The sequence below is a fragment of the Sturnira hondurensis genome, unplaced genomic scaffold, assembly GCF_014824575.4.
Source record: "Sturnira hondurensis isolate 20B ecotype Veracruz unplaced genomic scaffold, ASM1482457v3 Scaffold0009776, whole genome shotgun sequence".
Taxonomy (NCBI): domain Eukaryota; kingdom Metazoa; phylum Chordata; class Mammalia; order Chiroptera; family Phyllostomidae; genus Sturnira; species Sturnira hondurensis.
Genome location: NW_028082407.1, coordinates 220,749 through 242,097, shown reverse-complemented (window position 1 = coordinate 242,097; position 21,349 = coordinate 220,749). Strand labels below are relative to the sequence as shown.

General features: G+C 61.3%; 2 protein-coding genes and 1 long non-coding RNA gene across 4 annotated transcripts; 1 reads left to right on the top strand and 2 right to left on the bottom strand.

The window, feature by feature from the left end:
- Nucleotides 1-4,053: 4,053 nt before the first annotated feature.
- LOC118995095 (uncharacterized) lies at nucleotides 4,054-6,866 on the bottom strand. The gene is made up of 2 exons (XR_005068200.1): nucleotides 6,415-6,866; nucleotides 4,054-4,245 (listed from the first exon to the last, which is right to left on the bottom strand). It is a non-coding gene; the product is annotated as an uncharacterized LOC118995095 (long non-coding RNA).
- A 27-nt stretch (nucleotides 6,867-6,893) lies between these two features.
- On the top strand, nucleotides 6,894-17,097 carry MGAT4B (alpha-1,3-mannosyl-glycoprotein 4-beta-N-acetylglucosaminyltransferase B). The gene is made up of 15 exons (XM_037058015.1): nucleotides 6,894-7,075; nucleotides 12,507-12,692; nucleotides 12,777-12,917; nucleotides 12,995-13,128; nucleotides 13,774-13,820; nucleotides 14,131-14,244; nucleotides 14,411-14,486; nucleotides 14,592-14,706; nucleotides 15,018-15,148; nucleotides 15,271-15,378; nucleotides 15,500-15,693; nucleotides 16,080-16,158; nucleotides 16,247-16,334; nucleotides 16,439-16,551; nucleotides 16,640-17,097. Exons 1-15 carry the CDS (start codon nucleotides 6,979-6,981, stop codon nucleotides 16,661-16,663), a joined length of 1,647 nt encoding a protein of 548 aa, XP_036913910.1. The 5' UTR covers nucleotides 6,894-6,978; the 3' UTR covers nucleotides 16,664-17,097.
- Nucleotides 16,850-20,811, bottom strand: LTC4S (leukotriene C4 synthase). 2 transcript variants are annotated; one of them, XM_037058017.1, is made up of 5 exons: nucleotides 20,561-20,811; nucleotides 18,921-19,020; nucleotides 18,742-18,812; nucleotides 18,571-18,652; nucleotides 16,850-17,745 (listed from the first exon to the last, which is right to left on the bottom strand). In XM_037058017.1, exons 1-5 carry the CDS (start codon nucleotides 20,616-20,618, stop codon nucleotides 17,625-17,627), a joined length of 432 nt encoding a protein of 143 aa, XP_036913912.1. In that variant the 5' UTR covers nucleotides 20,619-20,811; the 3' UTR covers nucleotides 16,850-17,624. The 2 variants fall into 2 exon arrangements, with proteins under 2 accessions (XP_036913912.1, XP_036913911.1); XM_037058016.1 differs by having other exon boundaries at nucleotides 17,654-18,319; nucleotides 20,561-20,802.
- Between the last annotated feature and the right edge of the window lie 538 nt (nucleotides 20,812-21,349).

Here is a 21,349-nt window from a genome sequence, read left to right as displayed (position 1 = left end):
TGGTGGCGGCGGAGGCTGGGAGCTCCCTTCCGAGCTCCACTGTCCGCACTAAGCCCCGCGTCCCCCTGAGAGTGCTCAGGGCGGGTCCTCGAAGTGGAACATTCACAGCCTGTGCCCCAGGCGGTGGCAACCGCAACGCCCAGGGGCGGAAAGGAAACAGGTGGGGCCAGGTGCCGGGCCCTGTCTGTAAACTTGTGTCACAAAGCCCTGCGCACAAGGTGCCCAGGGACACTCAGACCGCGCAATGATCCATGCCCCAGTCCCCAGCCCTGCTGGCCCCGCCTGCAAAATGCCTGCAGCCCCGGAAGAAGTGGCCGGGGCTCAGGTCAAAGTGAAGGGGGTCCCTCATGAAGCGTAAGGGTAGGGGCCCTGGGAGACCACTCGGCGACCCAGGGCAGAGCTAGGCACCTGGGCCTGGCAGCCTGGGCGACAGCAGCTCCAGGCGATGGGGGAGAGGAGGGGTGGGAGAAGGTGGGGGGGGTGGGGGTGCGGGGGAGGTGGCACCCATGGGGCAGGCTCCCAAACTGGCCAGGACAGCAGAGAGGTCAGTGTGACACTGCCCTGGGAGCACGTGTCCCAGGCTGAGCAGCAAGAGGGCGGCTCTCCCCACACCCCAGCTCTCCCTCCCTCAAAGTTTGGGGTCACATGGAGCCGCTGAGGGTCAGGCTCAGGGTTCTGTCCCTCCTCTCCTCCCGCTCCCATCGAAAACCTTCTGGAAAAGTCGTGTGGCTTTCAGATCTAAGCCCTGGCTTGCTTCGAGCTGTCTCCCGGGCCGGCCCACCTCCCCTTCTCTCACTTGGCCCTATGGCCTGGTCTCGACTCCGGCACATCCCTGTGCACCCTGGGCTGTGGGCACCCCCTTTGCTCAGGCTGAGCTCCCTCACCTGGAGCATGCGGAGCTCAGGGAGCATGTTCAGGCAGCAGTGGGGCTTGGGGGTCATGCACATGTTGGATCTACTGCGTGTCCCCTACCCCGTAATCCTGACACTGGGGCAGGACAGCAAGGGCCCTTGCTCGAATAAGCCCCCTGCGGTGCCAGGCTACCAAACCGCCAAGGCTCTGCAGGGCTGCCTCGTGGGGTTGTGGGCTTCCAGGCGCTTGACTGTGGGACTAGGGGTGCAGCCAGGCTGAAAGGCGGTCTGGGGAGGCCCTGGCAGCTGAGGCTGGGTCCTCAGCACTCTGCTCTGCCTGGCACCCAGGGTTGTGCCCAGCAGTTACTGTCTGGCAGGCCCCGAGCTGAGAGAAAATAGGGCTGGAGGCCAGACCCAAAAGTTGGCAGGGTGGCCACCACTGTAACCTTGTTAAAGGGACGTGCCAGGGAAGCTGGCAGCCACCAAGAAGGGCACAGCTCTCCAAGCCCCAACCACCACCCTCTGCTCTGCGCTTCCCCGAGACAGTTCTATGAGGGAAGGGGTTTAAAGGCTCTCTGGCTGCAGCTCCCAGATTTGCTACACATTCCCCGTTCCCATCACCCTGCTCAATTTCCATCTCTTTTCTGGATGGAAAATTTCCTTTGGGGATACATTTGTCCCCTCCCATTGTGGGTAGGGTAGGGGAGCACATGACACCAGTTTGGCCAACCAGAGCCTTGCAGCCCACTGAGTCAGGGATGCACCTCACCTGCAACCCAAGCTGGCAGATGAAATGCCCACTGGGGCCACCTAGGAGCTGGAGACCCGGGCCCGACCTCAGCATCTGAGCTCCTGGGTCCTGGCAAGCCTGGGGCTGCATCGTGAGAGGGCGTTAGCCAGCTGCTGTGGGTCTAGGTCAGTTAAACCCAAGAGTACTGAACCAGTGCTTACCCACCTGCCATGCCTACCCCAGGGTCCCATGGGCGGTGCTGGCTACCAGAACGCAGGCCAGAAGTGTGGGGTCAGCCATGGCCACACCATGTCCCCCAGTTTCAGTTGGTTGCACACCCCAGTATATAACAGCAATAATGTTCAAGTAGTGCTTCCTTTATGCCAGGAAGCCTTCTGAATATTTTATGTATGTTAACCCACTTGCTTCCTTGAGGTGAGACCATGTGATTAGTTCCAGCCAAGGACTGGAGACAGAAGAGCCGCCTGTCACCAAGAGGCCTGAGCACTATTCACTGGCCCAGGCCAGAGCTGCTGGCGCCCTCCCTCCCTTTGCCAGGGAAGCTTCACACGTTCGGGTGGCTAATCCCACCACCAGGCTGGGCCCAGGAGTGGAGCCCAGGGGACCCTTGAGAGCTGCACAGCTGTGAGAAAGACCATAGAAGTTGAGGTAGCTATGGCAGTCTAATGAGCCTGTTCTGATGGATAACTCTCCCCACCTTACCCCCTGGGGAAGGGGCTGGAACGAACTAACTAGTGCAAAGTCACAGGCCGGTCACACGGGGGCGGAGCCGCAACTGTAAGCCAGGGCAGGCTGTCTTTCCGGTTGCGCCTTTTTTTTTTTTTAAGATTTGATTTAATTTTAGAGAGGCGAAGGGAGGGAGGGAGGAAGAGAGGGAGAGAAACACCATTGTGAGAGAGAAACATCGACTGGTTGGTTGCCTCTTGAACACAACCTGACCAGGAACCAAATCTGCGACTAGGCAAGTGCCCTCCCTGACAAGGGAGTCCACCCGTGTGACTTCTAACTTCTCCGAGCTGGCCCAGCCCACTGAGCCACACCAGTCAGGGCTTAGTCCATGCCCTTGACCTCAGTGATATACAGTCTCCTAAGGATCGTCCTGAACCCCTTTTCATCTCTAACCTCGCTCCCCATTCCAGGCCACCCCCTGCCTAGATGCCTGTGTGAAGGCCGAAAGAGGTTTTCTCTGCCCTCTTGTGTTCAGTTGTGATTCCAACTGACATAAGACAGATTAACAAGAATGAAAAAAGATTTTTATTCAAGGACTAGGTGGTTAAAATTTGGGGGCTTAAATGCCAACTTACTAGGGGACGCAGGGGTGGGGGGAGAAAGGCACTTACAGGGGTCAAGTGACTAGGAAAGTAAGGGGCCCTTAGGGACGGAGGGGAGACAGGGTTGACAGCACTGTGTGACCCTGAGTTTATTGGGTGACTAGATCAATCTCCCCTGGTTGCTCCTGGGGAGGGTTTGGAATAATTGAACCGTTAGGGAAAAAAGCCTATTTTCAAATGCCTTCCACTCAAAAAAAATTTCCCTGCCACAGAGGTTTATTCTGGACCCCTTTCCCTACGAGAGCTCCTAGCTGGTCTCCCCGCTTCCTCTCCTCCTCCCTCTAGTCCCTTCTCTAAGCCCAAGTAATCATTTCCAAATGCAGGTTGGCTGTATCGACCCCAGGGCACCCCCACTCCTCTCCCCGCTTTTACCCACAGCCCCAAGGGTAAGAACCCACCGCACCGACAAGGTGTGCGAGGCATTGGTGCTCTGCCCTGTCCCTCGGACGCTGGTACCCCTCCCTGAGCTGTGCCCTGGTGGCCTGGGGTTCCTTCAACAGAGACATCCGCCAGCTCCTCCAGGCAACCCCACCCCTCTCCTAACTGGGTAGGACTGCTAACTTCATTTTCTCAGGGAGGCCTGTGTCCTCCAGGCAGGGTCCCTTCCTCCAGGGGGAGCTCTCTGAGCCGCATGGACCTTGTTATGAGTGAACAGGAGAAGGAGGCATCCAAGGAAAGAAGGGCCAGCAGAGGGCTGAGGCGAGGCCCAGGCAGGACTCCCAGACTCTCTGTGCCAGTCACCTCAGTGTGGGGAGGAGATGAAAGACCCCTGCTTAGAAACATGTTTTTTGGTGGGGTTTTTTTTTTTTTACAGATTTAAAAAACATTTTTTTAGAGAGAGGAAAGGAGGGAGAAAGGAAGGGAGAGAAACATCAATATGTAGTTGTCTCTCATGCACCCCCTACTGGGGGCCTGGATAGCAACCCAGGCATGTGCCCTGACTGAGAACTGAACCTACAACCCTTTGGTTTGCAGGCTGGCACTCAATCCACTGAGTCACACCAGCCAGGACAGAACCATATTTTAAAATGCATAAAATACAGTGCATTACAAAAGGACTGCTAATATTGCAATGCAAATGCCAGATTACAAAAACACACACCAAGTTATGATGCAGAAATAGCTGTGGTTCTTTATTAACTCATCACATTACAAGACGTAGAGGCAGGACGGATCAGCACCGGTGACAGGAGGGAGCGGCGGAAGCTGCCTGAACGGGCTTCTGCCCCGGAGGCTGCTATGTGACAACCCCAAGCTGCGGATTCTGCTGGACTTTGCTGCCTCCACTCACAACTCGAGGAAATGCCAAGTTCTAGTTAGAGGTTAGGAAAAATAAAGATCAATTTTGTTTTTCTCACCTCAGCTCTTATACCTCCCCAACCCTAGATCCTGAGGCCATTGGTTAAGAAGCCCCAAGAGGAAGGATGGAACGATTTTCTGGGAGGCTCTCCCAGGAAATCTCCAGTGTGGGCCAAGGGCTGGCTTGGAATCCCAACTCAAAGGCATTTTCACTTCGTGGGAAGCAAGAACAAATGGGGCAGGCCCACAGCCCGGTCGGGAGAGAAAGCAGGACTTTCTGCGCCCATCTGGCCAGTGTCACTGTCCTCAGTAAAGAAGGTGAACCCTTGGGTGAGGGGGTGCCCCATCCTTGGTGGCAGGAGGGCAAGCAGAGCTCACCTGCCTAGAAGTGCCAGAGGGAGTTGGGGTGCAACCAGACCCTGAGGAATGCATTGCAGTAAGGGCAGGGAGAGCCCTGGAAAACTGGCCAGGAGCCAGCCAACTGTTGCCATTTCAAAGGCTACAGCTGGGAGTGCAGGCTGTGGGGAGGTGACCCACAGGGCCTGAAGCGCGCCTGCAGCGGGGCCTCGCCATTTCTGCAGGCCCTGGGGGCCAGAGTCCCCTAGGCTTCTGCTCACTCCACGACCATGATCTCCAGCCCCACCTGGTGGCAGCACCACACTGTCCTTGCCCTCAGTGTACAGTCCTGGCGGACAGGCGAGCCTGGTGCTGACCCATTCTCGGCCCAGTGGTGAGCACCTGCCCCTAAGTGGGTATGTGGCCCAGAGGACCCCCTCCCGAGATTCTGCTGGGGCAGTGGGGAGGAAACAGCAGGGCGGGGGGGGGGGGGTCAGAAAGACCACCTTCTGTCTCCACCACCTGGATCCCATGGTTGCCCAAACTTAGCCACCAGTTGTGGTGCGTGACCTCCAAGTCGACTCACCCCAGCCCCTCCCCCATAACTCCCCGACCGGACCACCCCCCTCCCCCACCCTGGCCCACAGCAGTCCCATTCCTGATAGAGGCCTTGCCCTCTCTAGGGGTCAGGGCAGAATGCCACCCCCCTCCAGAGTCATCCCCCCAGCCCCACTCCCTGCTCCTCCTGAGCCAGAGCCAAAGTGTGGAGGGGAAGAGGTGAGCTTCCCAAACTTTAGTTACTGACAGGCCATGTCCTTAATTTTTACTGATTCAATTTCCTTAAATCAACTCATTTTAAAGTTCAATACACAGTTAAAAAAAATAAATAAGCCCTTTGTATCACAGCCCAAATGAAAATTCTTATCCCTCGCTACAAACACAAGGTGCCTGCAAAAACAGAGGCACTAGGAACAAGCCAGTTTCCTCTAGAAGGTTCCGCAAGGCCAGGCTCAGCCCATCCTCCAGTTCATCAGCAAGTGGGGGGAGCAGCGCTCTTCCCCCAGCACTGGCACCCCGCCTGCGGGAAAAGGAGGCGGGTTACTGAATCAGGCCCCAGCACCAGCCCGCTCAGCCACTGGCCCTGCCTTACTGTTGGGCAAAATGTCTGCACGGCCCTACCTGTTCCCAGGCTTCCATCTTGCCCCAGGTATGGGCCTGGGCTGAAAGCAGAAGACAAATGCCCAGCATCTTCCAGTCTGAACCCGTCCCCAAAAGCCTCCCCCCACCACAGTGCTCTCAGGGCCACTGCAAGCCAGGGCCAGGACTCAGGACTACGAGCAATGGCGCCGAGGCCCCCAGTGCCCGCCCTGAGCCTGTGTTGAACTAATCCCTTTATTGTTTGTCCCCTTCCCAGTTCCACAGAGGATGGGGAAAGCCTGGGTTGGCACCCGAATGAAAGTGCAAGTGAGCGCCATGCCGTAAAGGGAGAGGAGGAGCTGGGCGGCTGGGGGCCCCGGAGCGAAGCACCTGCGCGGTTGTGCCAGCTTCCAGCCCCCTGCGCCTGACACCTGGGAGGCCAGCCCAGATCTGGGCCAGATTCTGTGCCCACTGCCTACATAGATCAGCCTTTTTACTCTTGAAAACATCCCACTGTCCCTATTTTACGAAGGAGGAGCATCTTCTGTGCCCAACATGCCTTTATCCCGCCGACTTGAAAAAGGTCCTGGGAAAGGGAAGTAGCCGTGGGTGTCGGTGCAGGCAGGCCACTCCGCCGAGTCCCCTAGCTGGAGGCCGCACCAGCTCCAGCCATACCTTCCCCCTCCCACCGTCCAGACCCTTCTCAGACCTGGGGGAGAGGCCTGGGGATCCCCGAGTAACCGGGAGTCGGTTCTGATCGGGTGGGGTGCGGTGGGGTTCCGGTTGCCGGGACGAGGGCGCGCTACCTGCCCCTCAGCGGTCCGCCGCACTCGCGAAGGCACCGTCCGGTCCCACCGGAGGCCAGACCGAGAGCGGCTCGGCTAGCTCTCGCGGCGGCCGCTGTCGCGAGCCGGGCGCTGCTCCGCACCCCGCCTCCTCGCAGGGCTGGCGGCGGTGGCGGGTGCTGCGGCCCCTTTAAATCCGGGCCGCCCCGCCCTGCGCCGCCGACTCCGCGGCGGCCCCGGATCCAGGCCGGGCCGCGGCTTTCGCCGCCCAGCCCAGCCCAGCTCAGGCCGGCCTGGCCCAGCGGCTGAGGAAGGCCCGCACCCGCGCCCCGCGCCCCGGAGGAGCCGTTCCCGGCCCCGCCCGGCCCCGGGCCCCGCCCTGCCCCGCCCCGGGGCCGGGCCGCCCCCTCCCCAGCCCCGCGCCCCGGCCCCGGCTTCCCGGGCCATGCGGCCTCGGCCCCGCCGGCGCCCGCCGCGCACTGGAGGAGATGAGGCTCCGCAATGGCACCTTCCTGACGCTGCTGCTGCTCTGCTTGTGCGCCTTCCTCTCGCTCTCCTGGTACGCTGCCCTGGGCGGCCAGAAAGGTGAGCTCTCGGCACCCCGCGACTCAGCCCGCACCTGGGCGCACCTGGGCGCCCGCGGCCGAGCGGGTCCAGGCAGTGGCCGCGGGAGGCGGCCGGAAGCCGACGCGGGCGCCCTACCCCGCCCGGCGGCGCGGGAGGACGCCCCTCCCCTCCTCGCCCCCACTTGTTTGCTGTCGGAATAACGAAATTCTCTTCTGGCCCGCGTTGGGCCGCGGGGCCGGGGCATCGCAGGGGCCCCCATGAGGCGCTGGGGCCCGCCTCCATGAGTACAGTTACGCCCATGCTACGGTGGTCGCTCTCACTGAGTAGCTGAGGGGACCTAGGAATTCTCAGAGAGGGACAGAGATACAAGGTCGCAGCGGTGGCTGTGCCAGGTGGTTCCCAAGGTACCAGCTCCAGGCACCTGGGTAGGAGTAGATATTGTGTTCCTGAGACAGGTGTCAGGGGACAGCCAGACATCCAGGCAGTGGCCCTCTACCCCACTCCACACCACCCTTCACTCCAGCCCATGCCGGGCACTCCCTGGGGTATCCGCAGCCTTCCATGACATCCGCTGTCCAGAACTGCCCCACAGGGCCCTCCTGGGTGATGGGCCAGACGGCCCAGAGGTGCATGGAGGGCCTCAGGAGCAGCCAGCTCAGCCCCTGCTGCCTGTTAACTCACTTGGTGCGGTGTCATGGCTTGGTCAAGCTGGCCAGCCCACCGTCCAGGCCCTCTGATTCTGGCCAGCACACTCGGGGGAAGCAGGTGGGGGAGACAGGCTGTAGTCACTTGGTGTTGGCTGGGGTGGTTGGGGCCGCTCTGGAAGCCTGGGGAAAAGCTGCTTCCCTCCTGCCTCCTGGCCTCCCTGCAGAAGGCCCAAGCAAGGTCAGGCTGAGGCCAGTGGACCCTCTGCCTACCTCCTACCTCCTGCTTCCCTGTCCCCTATGGGAGGCTAGAGCCTTCCTGACCCTCCAAGCCCCAACAGCCCCCACCTGCTCCTGCCGGCCCAGCCTAACCTAGCACAGCCCTCCTGTTTGGGCGGAGGCCAGGGCTTGGCACAGGGAGGCCTTGCCTGGGGCAGAGTTCTCTGTGGGTCTCTAGGTAGGGGTGTCACCTGGAGGAGGCACTTTGAATCCTTGGAGGAATGACTGTGCAAGCAGAGTGGCGGGGGTGGGGGGGGCCCAGGTAGGGCTGCATCTGACAGTGAGTGAGGTGATGAGCCCCTGCACCCCGTCCTTGGCCAGGGTGCAGTTTCCATGGGCCTCCTGCAGCAGCCACAGGCCCTCTGCCTGAGGTCAGGACTGCAGCACAAGCCCCACCAGGACCCCTTCTTTAGAAGCCTGGGTGGCACAGGGGGCCAGTGCCCAGAGCAGTAGAGTGAGGGGACTCCAGGGGCTCCATTTGGGGCCCACTATCCCTGAAGGGGGCATCCAGCAGACCGGTACTCTGAGGGCCTGCGGAGTACAGGAGCACCCTCGGCCAAAGAGTTGTGGGGTGAGGCAGGGATGAACCCAGGTGCATGGTTCATTGTCCCTGGGCAGGCCCAGGAGCCTGAGGTGTGGGGAGGGGTGCCACTGTTTCAGGAGGCCTAGAATGGCCAGATCTCTGGTGGCCTTGAGAGAAAGCCTGAATCTGGGCTTTTATGCGACTCCGCTCATTCTCACATGTAGACAGCTGTATGAAGCCTGTGGGGAAGCCAGACTAAACCCGGCTGAGGTCAGACTGCATCCTGGCTTCCAGGGGGCAGCAGGTGGGGAGCCCAGGCCCCCATACTTGGGGTAAGGGCAGAGAAGCCTGAGCCTGTGGGAAAGGGAGAAGGTGGGCAGGTGGCCAGAGTGGAAGGAAGCAGCAGGAGAAGGTGACATCCGGGAAGCCCGGGGCCAGGAAGGATGTGTAGGCCTTGGTGAGACAGGCCCCAGGTGAGGGTTCACAGCTAGGCTGGGCCCCGTCTCTGCAACAGCTCTGCCAGCCCTCACACTGGGGCCCTCAGCCAAGGGTCTGCTGAAGGCCTGTCCCCACAGAGGACAGCAGATCCCTCAGAGGGCCAGCTTCAGCCACACAGCACCCCTTAGCACCCCAACATCCTGTACTTCAGCAGGAATCGACACTCTTCTGTTTGTTTTATTTAATTGATTTTAAAGAGAGAAAGGAAGGGGAAGGGGGAGAGAGAGCAAGAGACTGACAGAAACCTTGCCTTATCATTCCACTTACTTACTCATTGGTTGCTTCTCAAATGTGCCCTGACTGGGAACTGAACCCATAGCCTTGGCATGTGGGGAGGATGCTCTAACCAGCTGAGCTGCCCTGCCAGAGCTGGGGCACCGTTCTTGACCACTGGGAGGACGGTGCAAGTCCTGGAGAGGAGGTGAACACCTGCCCCCTCTCCACCTCCTGCCCTGCCTGCCGGTTGACAGCAGACCTTCCCTGGGCTCGGTTCCAACCTGTGCCCCTCTGCGCCTGTTTCCCCTTCCCTGAGTAAGGGGCTCAAGGCTGCTTTCTTCAGGGGACCAGAGGGAAGGTTCTGGTCCATGAGCCTCAGGCATCCTGGTTACTCTGCCTTCGGTTGAGAAAATCTCTCACGGTGGCCACAGCTGCAGTCCTCCTCTGGAGCCAGCTGCACTGAGGGCCAGGCCCCCCACACCACTTCCCTGGGGCAGGAAGGTGTAGCTGGAAGGAGAAGCCAGGTCCCCTTAGCCCCAGCATCCAGGAACTCCTGCCTGGCCGCCAGGAACCAGGGGCTCCCAGACCTTCGCCCTTCCCATCACTCAAACTGCTCTCCCAGCCCACTCCCCACTTCAGTCCAACCACCCGGTGCAGGAAGGTCATGAAGAGCCACAAGGGCCTGGCAGAGCTCTGGCCTGGGCTCAGCGCCTTGGTAGGCATGCACGGAGCTTGAGGTTCTGGCTTTGACAGGCAAGGAAAGATTGGATCCACAAGTGAGAAGCCAGGGATGAGGGTCAGGCTGGGAACTTTGCAGGCAGCAGGCAGAGCAGGGGCAGGGTGCTGAGGGACAGGGCCTCAATGTTCAGGGAAATGACAGAAGGCCCTGGGGCAGGGGGCAGGGGCACAGAAGCCAGGCCCGGGAATCCCAGTGCCTATCACCAATTCTTAGTAAATGGGGGAAGCTCAGGACCTGGGCAGAGGGCAGTCCCTGGGGAAGGCAGCCGGGGTCCAGAGCAGGCTGTGTCCAGGCCTTGGTGGTCAGGGTGATGCAAGGCTGTCGTGGGTACTGCACCCACTTGACCTGTCCACCTGGGGCTGACCAAGGTTGGGCTAAGCTCATCCTACTTGAAGATCAGAGACAGGGAGGACAGGGTGAGGCGCAGTCAGGGTAGGGGAAGCCTCCTCACGTTCCCCCTGCTTCACAAAGGGCCCGCTGCCAGGGGCTGCCTTGGGCAGGGCTTAGTGGCTCCACTGCATGGGGAGGTGGCAGAGACCAATGGGTGGATGGCTGGGGACTTAGGCAGAAGGGAGGCCACTTGCCATGTCCCGGTGTCCAAAGTAGCTCTGAACTGCCTCCTGCCAGGTCTCAGCACCTCCCCCACCAGCATCGGGGATGGCCAGCTCCTGTTCATGGGTTCAGATTTCCAGGGTAACCTGGCCTTGGAACTCAGCAAGGACCCAGAAGATTCGGTAACCTGAGTTCCTCCTGCACCTCCCCCGCCACAGGCCTGTCCCCAATAGGTTGGGTGTGGGGATGGAGGTTGGGGCAAGCTGGGTATGAAGTGCTGTGGAAGTAGCTGTGTCCTGAGGTGACTTGCCTTGGCTGTGACCCCCCCAGTGCCCATGACACTGTCTAGGGCATTCTGGGGGCTGCGACCTCACCAGGGACTGAGGGGTAGAGAACTGCCAGGGCTGGGAGATGGAAACCAGGCCCGGAAAGACCGCCTCCTTTATACAACAGGAGGCGAGATGGCCAGCAAGGCCTCGGGGGCGTGTTGCTTATCTCATCTCGCTCACTGGTCCCTGCCTGCCTGACCAGTGGGGCCAGGTGTGGGCACCCTGGGGAGTCCTCTTACCTGTCAGGTAGCCCCATCTCTGTGCTGCTCCTCCCCCAGCACCCCAATGCGTGGAACTGGGGCGCAGCTGGAGGTTCTGACACAGGTCTCCTTTGGAGCAGGCCTCGGGCCTTCGGAGCTGGTCCCTCTCCGCTGCTGACTCACTGAGTGAGCCTGGACTAGTGTCTCAGCTTCATTTGCTCATTCAAGTGCTGGGAGCTAGAACAGGAGCAGCCACCCCTGGGGCTGGCATGAGACTGAAGGAATCCAGAGGTGGTGGCTAGTGCAGAGTTGAGCAACCAATGATGACCATGAGGACAATGACGAAGGGGCACCGGGGCACTGGTCACAGACCCTGTGTCTAGGCTCAGAGAGGTTGTCCCCAGAGGGCCTTGGGCATCTTTGTGAAGCCGGGAGGGGGCAAGGCTGGGCGCTAAGAAGCTCCTGAGGAAGGGCTGGGCCTTCCTGGATGGGACCTTTGGGCGTACTGGCCCCTGGAGGGGCAGATGCTGCAAGGAGAAGCCAGAAGGGCCTTTTGAAGCCACTGTATGGAAAAGCTTTAGTCTGAGGCTATTCCAGCCTCTGCTTAGGAGTGCCCCACCCGGGGCCTGAAGTGGCCCTGCAGCCCTTCCACCTCAGAGGGAAGGAGAATGGGGGGTTGGGAGAGGACCGGAGAGTGCTGGTCCTCCCAGGGGAGGCTTTTCTCCCCCAGGGGGCCAGTGAGCCTTCAGAGCACTGGGATGTGGCAGGTGTGAGGACAGGCGCAGTTAGTCTGTAGCAACGGTCCCCCGCTGTTTTGGCACCGGGGATGGTTTTCATGAAAGACAGTTTTTCCACAGACCAGGGGAGGGGGATGGCTTTATAGCCTGCCATCAGGTGCAGCATAATTGTCACTTGCCGCTCATGGATAGGGCTTTGATACGAGTCCACAAGCCGTTGATTCCTGGCCTGTGTGCAGTCAGACCTGTCTGCTAATGAGGATCTGTGCTTGCAGCCCCCAACTCCCTCGTATCCCTGCCTCATCTCCACTGCAGGTCCTCAGGAGGTGGACTCTCATTCCTGGAGCCGAGACCTAGATCTCTTGAGAGCACAGCTCACAGCAGGCACAGCTCACAGCAGGCGCAGCTCACAACAGGGTTCTCACTCCTGTGAGACTCTAATGCCACCAGTGATCTGACAGCAGGCGGGGCTCAGGCCGTGATGCCAGCGATGGGGGCATCTGTAAATGCAGATGAAACGCCGCTAGCTTGCCTGCCTGCCCGCCGCTCACCTTCTGCTGTGTGGCCTGGTCCCTAATAGGCCACGAGCCAGTAGCAGTCCCTGGCCCTGGGGTTGGGGACCCCTGGTCTATAGCACTGATGCGCCCGAAGATGTGTGCGCCAGCACCCTCAAGGGGACCGTGGGTCCGCTCTGGGGCGTCCCCTGGTGACAGCATGCGGTACCACCCACAGGCGATGTGGTGGACGTGTACCAGCGCGAGTTCCTGGCGCTGCGGGACCGGTTGCACGCCGCTGAGCAAGAGAGCCTCAAGCGCTCCAAGGAGCTCAACCTGGTGCTGGACGAGATCAAGAGGGCCGTGTCGGAGAGGCAGGCGCTGCGGGACAGAGACAGCAACCGCACCTGGGGCCGCCTAACCGGTGAGGGCGGGCCCAGGCCGGGCGCAAGGGAGGTGGAGCTTGTGGCGCCCCGCTGTCTCACCCGTCCTTCCCTGACCCACGCAGAGGACCCGCGCCTGAAACCCTGGAACGTCTCGCACAAGCACGTGCTGCACCTGCCCACTGTCTTCCACCACCTGCCACACCTGCTGGCCAAGGAAAGCAGCCTGCAGCCGGCCGTGCGCGTGGGCCAGGGCCGCACTGGAGGTAGGGGCAGGGCTGGGTGTGGCCAGGGACGGGGCAGCAGTCCGCTGTCAGGCCTGACCCACTTGTGGTCCCGGCAGTGTCGGTGGTGATGGGCATCCCCAGCGTGCGGCGCGAGGTGCACTCCTACCTGACGGACACGCTGCACTCGCTCATCTCCGAGCTGAGTCCGCAGGAGAAGGAAGACTCGGTCATCGTGGTGCTGATTGCCGAGGCGAGTGGGCAGTGCATGGGGTGGGTGGGGGTGCAAATCAGAGGAGGCACACACACCAGATAACAGGGGGCAGAGAGGGAAACAGGCGACATTCCAGAGGGGAAAGCGAGTAGAGGGTCACTGCCACTCAAATTTGTCAAAATAAAAAAAGGGAAGAGCCCTGGCTGGTGTGGTTCAGTGAATTGCCTGCTGGCCTGTGGACCAAAAGGTTGCTTGTTTGATTCCCACTCAGGCCACATGCCTGGGTTTTGGGCCAGCTCCCCAATAGGGGGCAGGCAAGAGGCAACCTAGCAAAGTGTCTCTGGCACACCGATGTTTCTTTCCCTTTTTCTCCCTCCCTTCCTCTCTCTCTAAAAATAAATAAAATCTTTTTAAAAATGTTTAAAGGAAAGAAACGCTTTAGTGCCCCCTTGTGGAGATGCCATTTACCTAGGGTGCCCTGACTCCGTCGCCCCAGGTACCTCCCCAAAGGGCTCTTCCTGAGACCCCTGTGGCCACCAGGCCCAGCCATACTCCTCCTCAGGATAGGGAACCCACTCCCTCCCTGTGAGGGGTCATCTGAAGCCCAGGCCCGCCCCTGAGCCCCTTCTTCCAGGCCTTTTGCGCTGGCAGTCCACTTAGGGAGGGTGCTTGGTGTCCCCACAGACTGACCCACAGTACACTTCGGCGGTGACGGAAAGCATCAAGGCCTTGTGAGTGCTGGTGGCCGGCCCAGCTGGGGGAAGGAGGGCCCTCTGCGGGGTGTGAAGAGGCAGACTCCTGCCTCCCACTCTGGGCACAGGACAGTGCCCTCCAGGGGGTGGGGACTTCCCCTGTCCAAAAGGCAGTGGGTGTGCAGAGGCGGCCAGACCCCTCCAAGCCCCATTGCCTCGGGAGGCTGGTTGTGATTCAGGCGATGTCTGCCTAGTGGGCCTTAAGAAAGGGGCAGGGGCTGGCTGGCCCCACTCTGCCCCTGCCCCAGGCCCTGGAGGCTGCACATCACTGGGCCTTTCTGTCTCCCAGGTTCCCCATGGAGATCCATTCCGGGCTCCTAGAGGTCATCTCCCCTTCCCCCCACTTCTACCCTGACTTCTCCCGACTCCGAGAGTCCTTTGGGGATCCCAAGGAGAGAGTCAGGTATTAGCACCACTCCCTTCTAGCACTTCCAGCAACGGCCAGAGCCGGGCTGTTGGCCCGCAGGGCCTTGCTTCTCCTTGGGAGGTCCCTGCACAGGGGTGGGGTGTTCCTCCCACACACAAGGGGGAGGGTCTGAGCTCCTGAGGCCCCTGCCCCTGGTCCGCAGGTGGAGGACCAAACAGAACCTCGATTACTGCTTCCTTATGATGTACGCGCAGTCCAAAGGCATCTACTATGTGCAGGTCAGCACCGACCCCTGCCCTGCCCCCTGCCCCCAGATCCTGGCTGGGGCTGTGGGCTGTCCTGTGCTGTGCTGTCTTAAGCCTCCTCTGCCCCTCCCTGTGCAGCTGGAGGACGACATAGTGGCCAAGCCCAACTACCTGAGCACCATGAAGAACTTTGCACTCCAGCAGCCTTCGGAGGACTGGATGATCCTGGAATTCTCCCAGCTGGGCTTCATTGGTCGGTTTCCTACCCCTGCCCTGCTGACCCAAACAGAGCTCCTGTCCCACCTTCCTCTGCTTCTCTATCGCGATCCCCCCACCTTGCCCAGGCCCCAAACCCCGTACCTGGCAATGTCATGTTAGGGACCTCTGCCCAGAGTGGCCACTGCAGCGCATATGGCCTGTTCCCACCCGCCCTCAGGCACACCTGCCTGCAGCTGGCCACAGGGTTTGCTGTGGGCCCCCCCAGTGGCTCCCACAGGGACTGTAAGGAAGCAGGGCAGGGCAAAGCTGCCCACTCAGCACCCCTCCCCTCTCCCCCCCCTTCAGGGAAGATGTTCAAGTCACTGGACCTAAGCCTGATAGTGGAGTTCATCCTCATGTTCTACCGGGACAAGCCCATCGACTGGCTCCTGGACCATATCCTGTGGGTGAAGGTCTGCAACCCTGAGAAGGATGCGGTGAGCAGGGACTGACAGAGACAGGCTGGGCAGTGGGGCACACTCCTGACTCTAGAAAATGAGGCCCTGTTCTCCCAGGCGGGGCACGAGCTCAGGCCTGGAGTGTCGCCCTCCCTCCGCAGAAGCACTGTGACCGGCAAAAGGCCAACCTCCGCATCCGCTTCAAGCCGTCCCTCTTCCAGCACGTGGGCACGCACTCCTCCCTGGCGGGCAAGATTCAGAAGCTGAAGGTGGGCTGGGCCCCAAGTGAGCCTGGCTGAGTGTGGGCAGAGACTCGGCAGGCGTGGGGTGAGGGGCCGGCAGGGCCAGGCCAGGCCACACTCCAGTGCCACTGTCCCTCTGGCACCACAGGACAAGGATTTTGGAAAGCAGGCACTGCGGAAGGAACACGTGAACCCCCCGGCGGAAGTGAGCACTAGCCTCAAGACATACCAGCACTTCACCCTGGAGAAGGCCTACCTGCGCGAGGACTTCTTCTGGGCCTTCACGCCTGCTGCAGGGGACTTCATCCGCTTCCGCTTCTTCCAGCCACTGCGTCTTGAGCGGTCAGTGACAGCACCCATGGGCCCCCTGGGAGGAGGGGCGGGTGGCTGCCAGAGTCTGGGCCTTGCTGCACATTTCTCTGACCCCTGCAAATTCCTCAATGCTCCCTGCCATGCCTCAGCTTCCTTGTCTGAAGAGTAGGGTGGGTAACGGCAGCTACTCTGTAAAGACTGCGTCAGACAGGACGCAGGAGGAGCTCAGCAACATTGCCCATCACCCTCGTCCCTATGAGGAAGTCCCTGGTTACCCTGCACAGCCTCGGTAACCTCACCTGGCCCTGGTGGCCAATCCGGCCCACTACCCGAGCCTGGCCCGGCCTCTGCTCCGCTGGGCAGCATTCCTGGGTAGTGCCCACCCTGCAGCAGCTCACGGGCCTGCCTGGCTGCAGGTTCTTCTTCCGCAGCGGGAACATCGAGCACCCGGAGGACAAGCTCTTCAATACCTCTGTGGAGGTGCTGCCCTTTGATGTGAGTGTGGCAGGGGTGGCTGCGCCCTGAGGCCCGGCCTCTCCCACAGCCCCTGGCTGCAGCCCCTTGTCCTTGGTTTTGCCCCCAGAGTCCACAGGCGGACAAAGAGGCCCTGCAGGAGGGCCGCTCAGCCACTCTCCGGTACCCGCGGAGCCCTGATGGCTACCTCCAGATAGGTGAGTGGGGTCTGGCAGGTGGGGGGCCGGGGGGGGGTGGTGGTGGTGGAGAGCCTGGCCCAAGCAGAGTCGGGGGGCAAGCTCTCAGTGCTGTCCCCCCCCAGGCTCCTTCTACAAAGGTGTGGCTGAGGGTGAGGTGGACCCAGCCTTCGGTCCCCTGGAAGCACTGCGCCTCTCCATCCAGACAGACTCACCGGTGTGGGTCATTCTGAGTGAGGTGAGGCAGGGCACAGGGAACTGGGGGCTGCTCCCAGGGGCTACTGGCCAGCTCTGTGGCCCCTGCTGACCCTGGCTGGCTCTTTCAGATCTTCCTGAAAAAGGCCGACTAAGGGAGGGCTTCTGAGGACTGGCCCTGAAGCCCAGGACGCCAGGGATGTCTTCGCTGCTGTCCCCAGAGGGCCAGAGGTGGTCCACCCAGCCTGAGGGGTTGTTCCTGATACCTCTCAGCAGCCTGGGGCTGCCGCTGGCCCGGATGCCCCAGGAGCCGGTGCTGCCCACCCGCCTGGCTGCGGGAGGAAGCGGTGGCCCCCACACTGTGCCTGAGGCTGGCCTGTGCCGCCCTGAACCGTTCGCAGCCGGCTGGCTTGAGCCAGGCCGTTTTGGAAGAGCGTTTTGCTGGGCGCCCGCTGTCTCCGGCGCGAACACTGGAATGCATATGCTACTTTATGTGCTGTGTTTTTTATTCTTGGATACATTTGATTTTTTCACTTAAGTCCACATATACTTCTATAAGAACGTGACTTGTAATAAAGGGTTAACAAAGTACGTGCCTCCTGCCTGGTGCTCTGAGCCCCAGCTGGGGGGGTGGGCGCGGGGCAGCAGCCAGGTGACATCACCCTGCTGCAGCCTCTGAACAGCTCCTTACAACATCAAGCCCATTTTCCCAGGACAGTTCGGTCTAGGTTCTGGGGCACCTCGGAGGATCTGCATGCTCGTGGGTGGAGCCGTTCGGAATCTGGGGCCCCCACAGGCTCCCCAAGGACCCTCAAGCGCTGCTACCTTCCATTCCCCACCCCAACTGCCTGAGGTGGGGCCTCTCAAACCCAAGACATCTCCCCACCTCCTCATTCCTCCTTCACTGGTCTCAGCCTTGCCCTTGTCCGGCCCCCAAGGCCCCGCTCACCCCTACACCGTTTCTGACACATTTTAGGGACTCTTGTCCACTTCGGGGCCATTGCCCACATTGTTGGCCTGCTTGGAAAGCTTCTCCCCTGCCGACTTGGCTAGAAAGTCACCTTTTTTCTTTTCGGACGTTATTTCCGGCCAGCAGGCCTCCCCAAGTCTGGTCCCTCAAAGCACCCGGACTTTTGAAAGCGCTATCACGAGGACACTGCCCACGTCCATGGTCCTCACGGCTTCATGGTAGCATGCCCCGACCACCTCCGCTATTCTAGATGGCGGGGACCGAGTGCTGACAAGAAAAGGTTCCTGAGGTCAGCTATGAAGACCAGGGGGCGAGGAATAGGGGCAGGCCTAAGAGGAAGTGGGCAGGCGAAGAGACCGTTGATCGCGGTGAGTAGGGGCCGTGGGTGGGCCTTGGCAAGAGCGAACGTCTGCAGGCCAGGAGCAGGGCAGAAGCGGACGGATCTGGGACGGCATCGACCCTTCCTTTCTCAGCCTGGTTCCCGCTGCCCCCAGGAAGCCCACCCGACTGCTGCGGCCCGGGCCTGGGCCCCGCCAGGCTCCACCTCGTCTGACCCAGAGAGAGCCTTCGGGATCCGGTCAGGAGCACTTTAATTAGAGCCTGGGATAAGGGCAAGCACCGCCACCCCCCACCCCCCACCCCCCAGTCCTCCAGTCAGCCCGGCTCCCCTCCAGCCCCGCGGACTCCGCGTCCTCGGCCTCAGACGCTGGGCAGCAGTGTCCCGATGTTGTCCAGGAGTGCGGAGCGCAAGGAGGCCGGGAGGAAGTGGACTAGCAGACCAAGCGCCGCCAGCGCCACCAGCAGCCAGAGCGCGTGCGCACTTGCGTACAACGGAGATAGCCTGTGGGCAGAGCTCAGCGGGAACGGGGTGGGGCGGGGCATGTGACAGCCCCTCCCCAGCTCGTGACCCCGCCCACCCGGCTTATCAGCCCCACCAGGACTTCCACCCCAGCCCTCTCCCCTATCGCCCAAAATGGTCCCAAATCAGGCCAGCTCCCTGGTGCTGTCAGCCATCGGCCCGGCTGTCATGACCCAGCGCAATAGCCGCCTTTCCCTGCCCTGGTTCTCGCCTTTCCCTGCCCTGGTTCTCACCTTTCCTGCGACGAGCGTGCGTAGCCCTGAAAGTAGCGGAGGCGCGCGAACAAGTAGGCTAGGCCGCACAGCGCCGCAGCACCTGCGGGAGGGCGGGACGGGGTGGCGTGAGCTCACTGGCGCAGGGACCCTTGGAGCCCCGGTGCGTGCGCCCCTACCCTGCTCCCAGACCTTCATGGAAGAAGACGCCGGCCACCCAGAGCGTGGCGAGGAACAGCGGGAAGTACTCGCTGCAGTTCACTCTGCGGTGGGGGTGGGGCAGTGTGAGGGTATCCACCTGGGCCTTGGACCCTGCGGCCCAGGACTCCCTCGCTCCACGCCCCGCCTCGCCCCGTCCCACTGTGTCTCACTGGGCTCGGTATATGCGCTCGAACTCTGGTGGGCCGGTGGTCAGCGGCGGTGACACGCGGAAGGCCCTGCGCGCCGAGATTACCTGCAGCGAGAAGTAGGCTGGGGGCGAAGCGGGTTGGCGTCAGGTCTGGCCACCTGCCGCCCGCAGCCTCCCCTGGACCCTGCCTCCTATCTGGCCTCCCACCTTCTACTCCTGCCTCCACACTGAACTCCTCGGAGTACACTCTCCAGGGGACCTCCAGTCCCTGCTCTGCTTTGCTCGGGGCTTGCCCTGTGTCCGTGGCGCTCAGCGGGAAGGGCAGGGTGCATCCTGGGGCACCCTGGGAGTGTAGGGGAAGGGGATGCCAGTCACAGGGACACCTGCCACGGGCAGGCCGTTCAGACTTTCCTTGGAAACTGTTTGACTTGCAAAATACAAGCAAATGCCCAGCTCCTCCTGTCCCTCCTCTAGATACAGCGCTTAGCCGGGGTTCCTGTACTTCCCATGGGTGTGTGGCCTCCTCAGTTTCTCTGTGCAGGTACTTGGGCCTAAATCTAACAGACACACTTTCCCCTGCCCTCCCCAACTTCGTGTTGCAGCCGGGATGTTCTTGTGCAACCACAGGCCCCCAAGGGCTCTGGCACCTTCCTGCCAGCACGGGTGGGCTTGCCCTACGCGATCTGTGTTGCAGGGGCCCTTCTTTTAACCCCAGGCCAGGCCCTCATCACGCCCAGCCCCATGCTGGGTATCCCCAGCTATCTTCCTGCAAGTCCTGTGGCTCTGGAGCCCTTGGTGCACTGTGGGTGCCAAGGATGGCCAGGCCCACACAGCGTGGGATCTGGAGGAGGCCCTGTGGCTGCAGGACCAGGAGCTGAGGGCCAAGGTTTCTGATGAGTCTGCAGGGCCTCTTCAGGCCTGTCCCCCCCCACCCCCCCGAGGCTGTGTCTTGTCCTAGCCCATATACTGTGGTATCCCAAGCAGTGGGGACATCTGACTCAGGAGTGTGTCCTCTACGGCCCTAAGAAGGGTACCAGGCTGGCATCTTTTGGGGCCTGGCAAGTCTCAACCCTGTCTAGCTTCACAGGGTCCCACCATGGAGAGGGCACCTTTGAAGGCAAGGCCCAGGAATGGGCCTTTCCTGCCAGGATACCCGGAGCAGGGACAGCTGGAGAGGGCGGGGCCTGGCCGTAGCAGGGCTGCATCAGCCTGTGTCCGTCCCATTTGGGCCCCCCCTGGCACCAGGCCGCCCATTCCTCCTGGCACACCTCTGCTCCCTGCAAGCCCCTGGTCTCCTTGAGGGTTTTTTATGCTGGTTGAAGTGTCGTCACTTCAACTGCTCAGTGTCTAGCGTGCACTTCAGCCACCCCTCAGGGGCCTGTTTCTATCTGGCTGCCCTGTGAGCCTTGGTCCCCGCCCAGGGTTTCACAGTTTGTCTTGCGGACATTCCTTCAGGACTAACCCCTTCCCCTCAGCCCGAGGGCATCCTCTCCTCCAGTAGTGGAATCAGTGGGGTTAGAAGAGTCTGGGCCGGAGGCCCCACTTCTGCCCCTTACCTGTGCCCCAGGCCAACCAGTACCTCCCAGGACCAGCAGGACAGAGGGCAGAGGGCAGGTTGCAGGGTGTGAGGCCCATCCACCTCCCAAATAGGAGCCAGCTCACCTTGCAACAGGACTCCCAGGAGGGTGACAGTGGCCAGAAGAGCCACTTCGTCCTTCATGGTGGTGCTGGTGGCTCTGTTGGGCCAGCAGGTGTGGAAGGGGGTAGCTGCAAGCTCTTATCAGCCCCGGCCTAGCTGCCGCTCAGACGCTAGCCCAGGAGAGGAGAAGCGGCCTGTTCTCCCGCCCCCTCAAGATGGAGGGGGTTGAGGGGCAGGGCCTGACCATGGCCAGAGAGAGGCAGGGAGCCTGGTCAGACCGAACAGGCGGAAACTAGGGTCAGAGGAATCTGGGCGGGAGAGAGCAGCTGGCTGAGACTGCCTGGCCACTTCCTCCCAGTCTTTCAGCTCCTGTGCCAAGCCTATGCTGACAGAACTCCAGAAGTCCACCCAGCCATGCTCCAGCTCAGGTGTGTCCAGCCACCATGTCATCCTTGTGTTCCCCAGGCCCTGCACCCTCAGCAGATCCCAGCTGGCCCTCCAGACCACCCCTTGTCCTAGGTCTGGTTTCAGGACACCAGAGTCTCCTATCTGAGTGCCCAGGACCGCTGCCTCCCGTCCACCACCAAGTCCCACTCATTCTCACACCCACTCCCAAGTGCCCCCTTCCGAGCCCCACCCTGTCCCAGTCATATCTCACCCAGGCACAGGTCAAAGGCTGCTTTTGGTTTCCAGCCCGGACCTGCCACCTACTCATTCACACCCACTTATTTCTTTCCCCAGCCCCCAAACAAGGCTGCTTTGTAACTTGCAACTCTGACTGCAGGCCACCCAAGCCACCAGCGCACACTGGG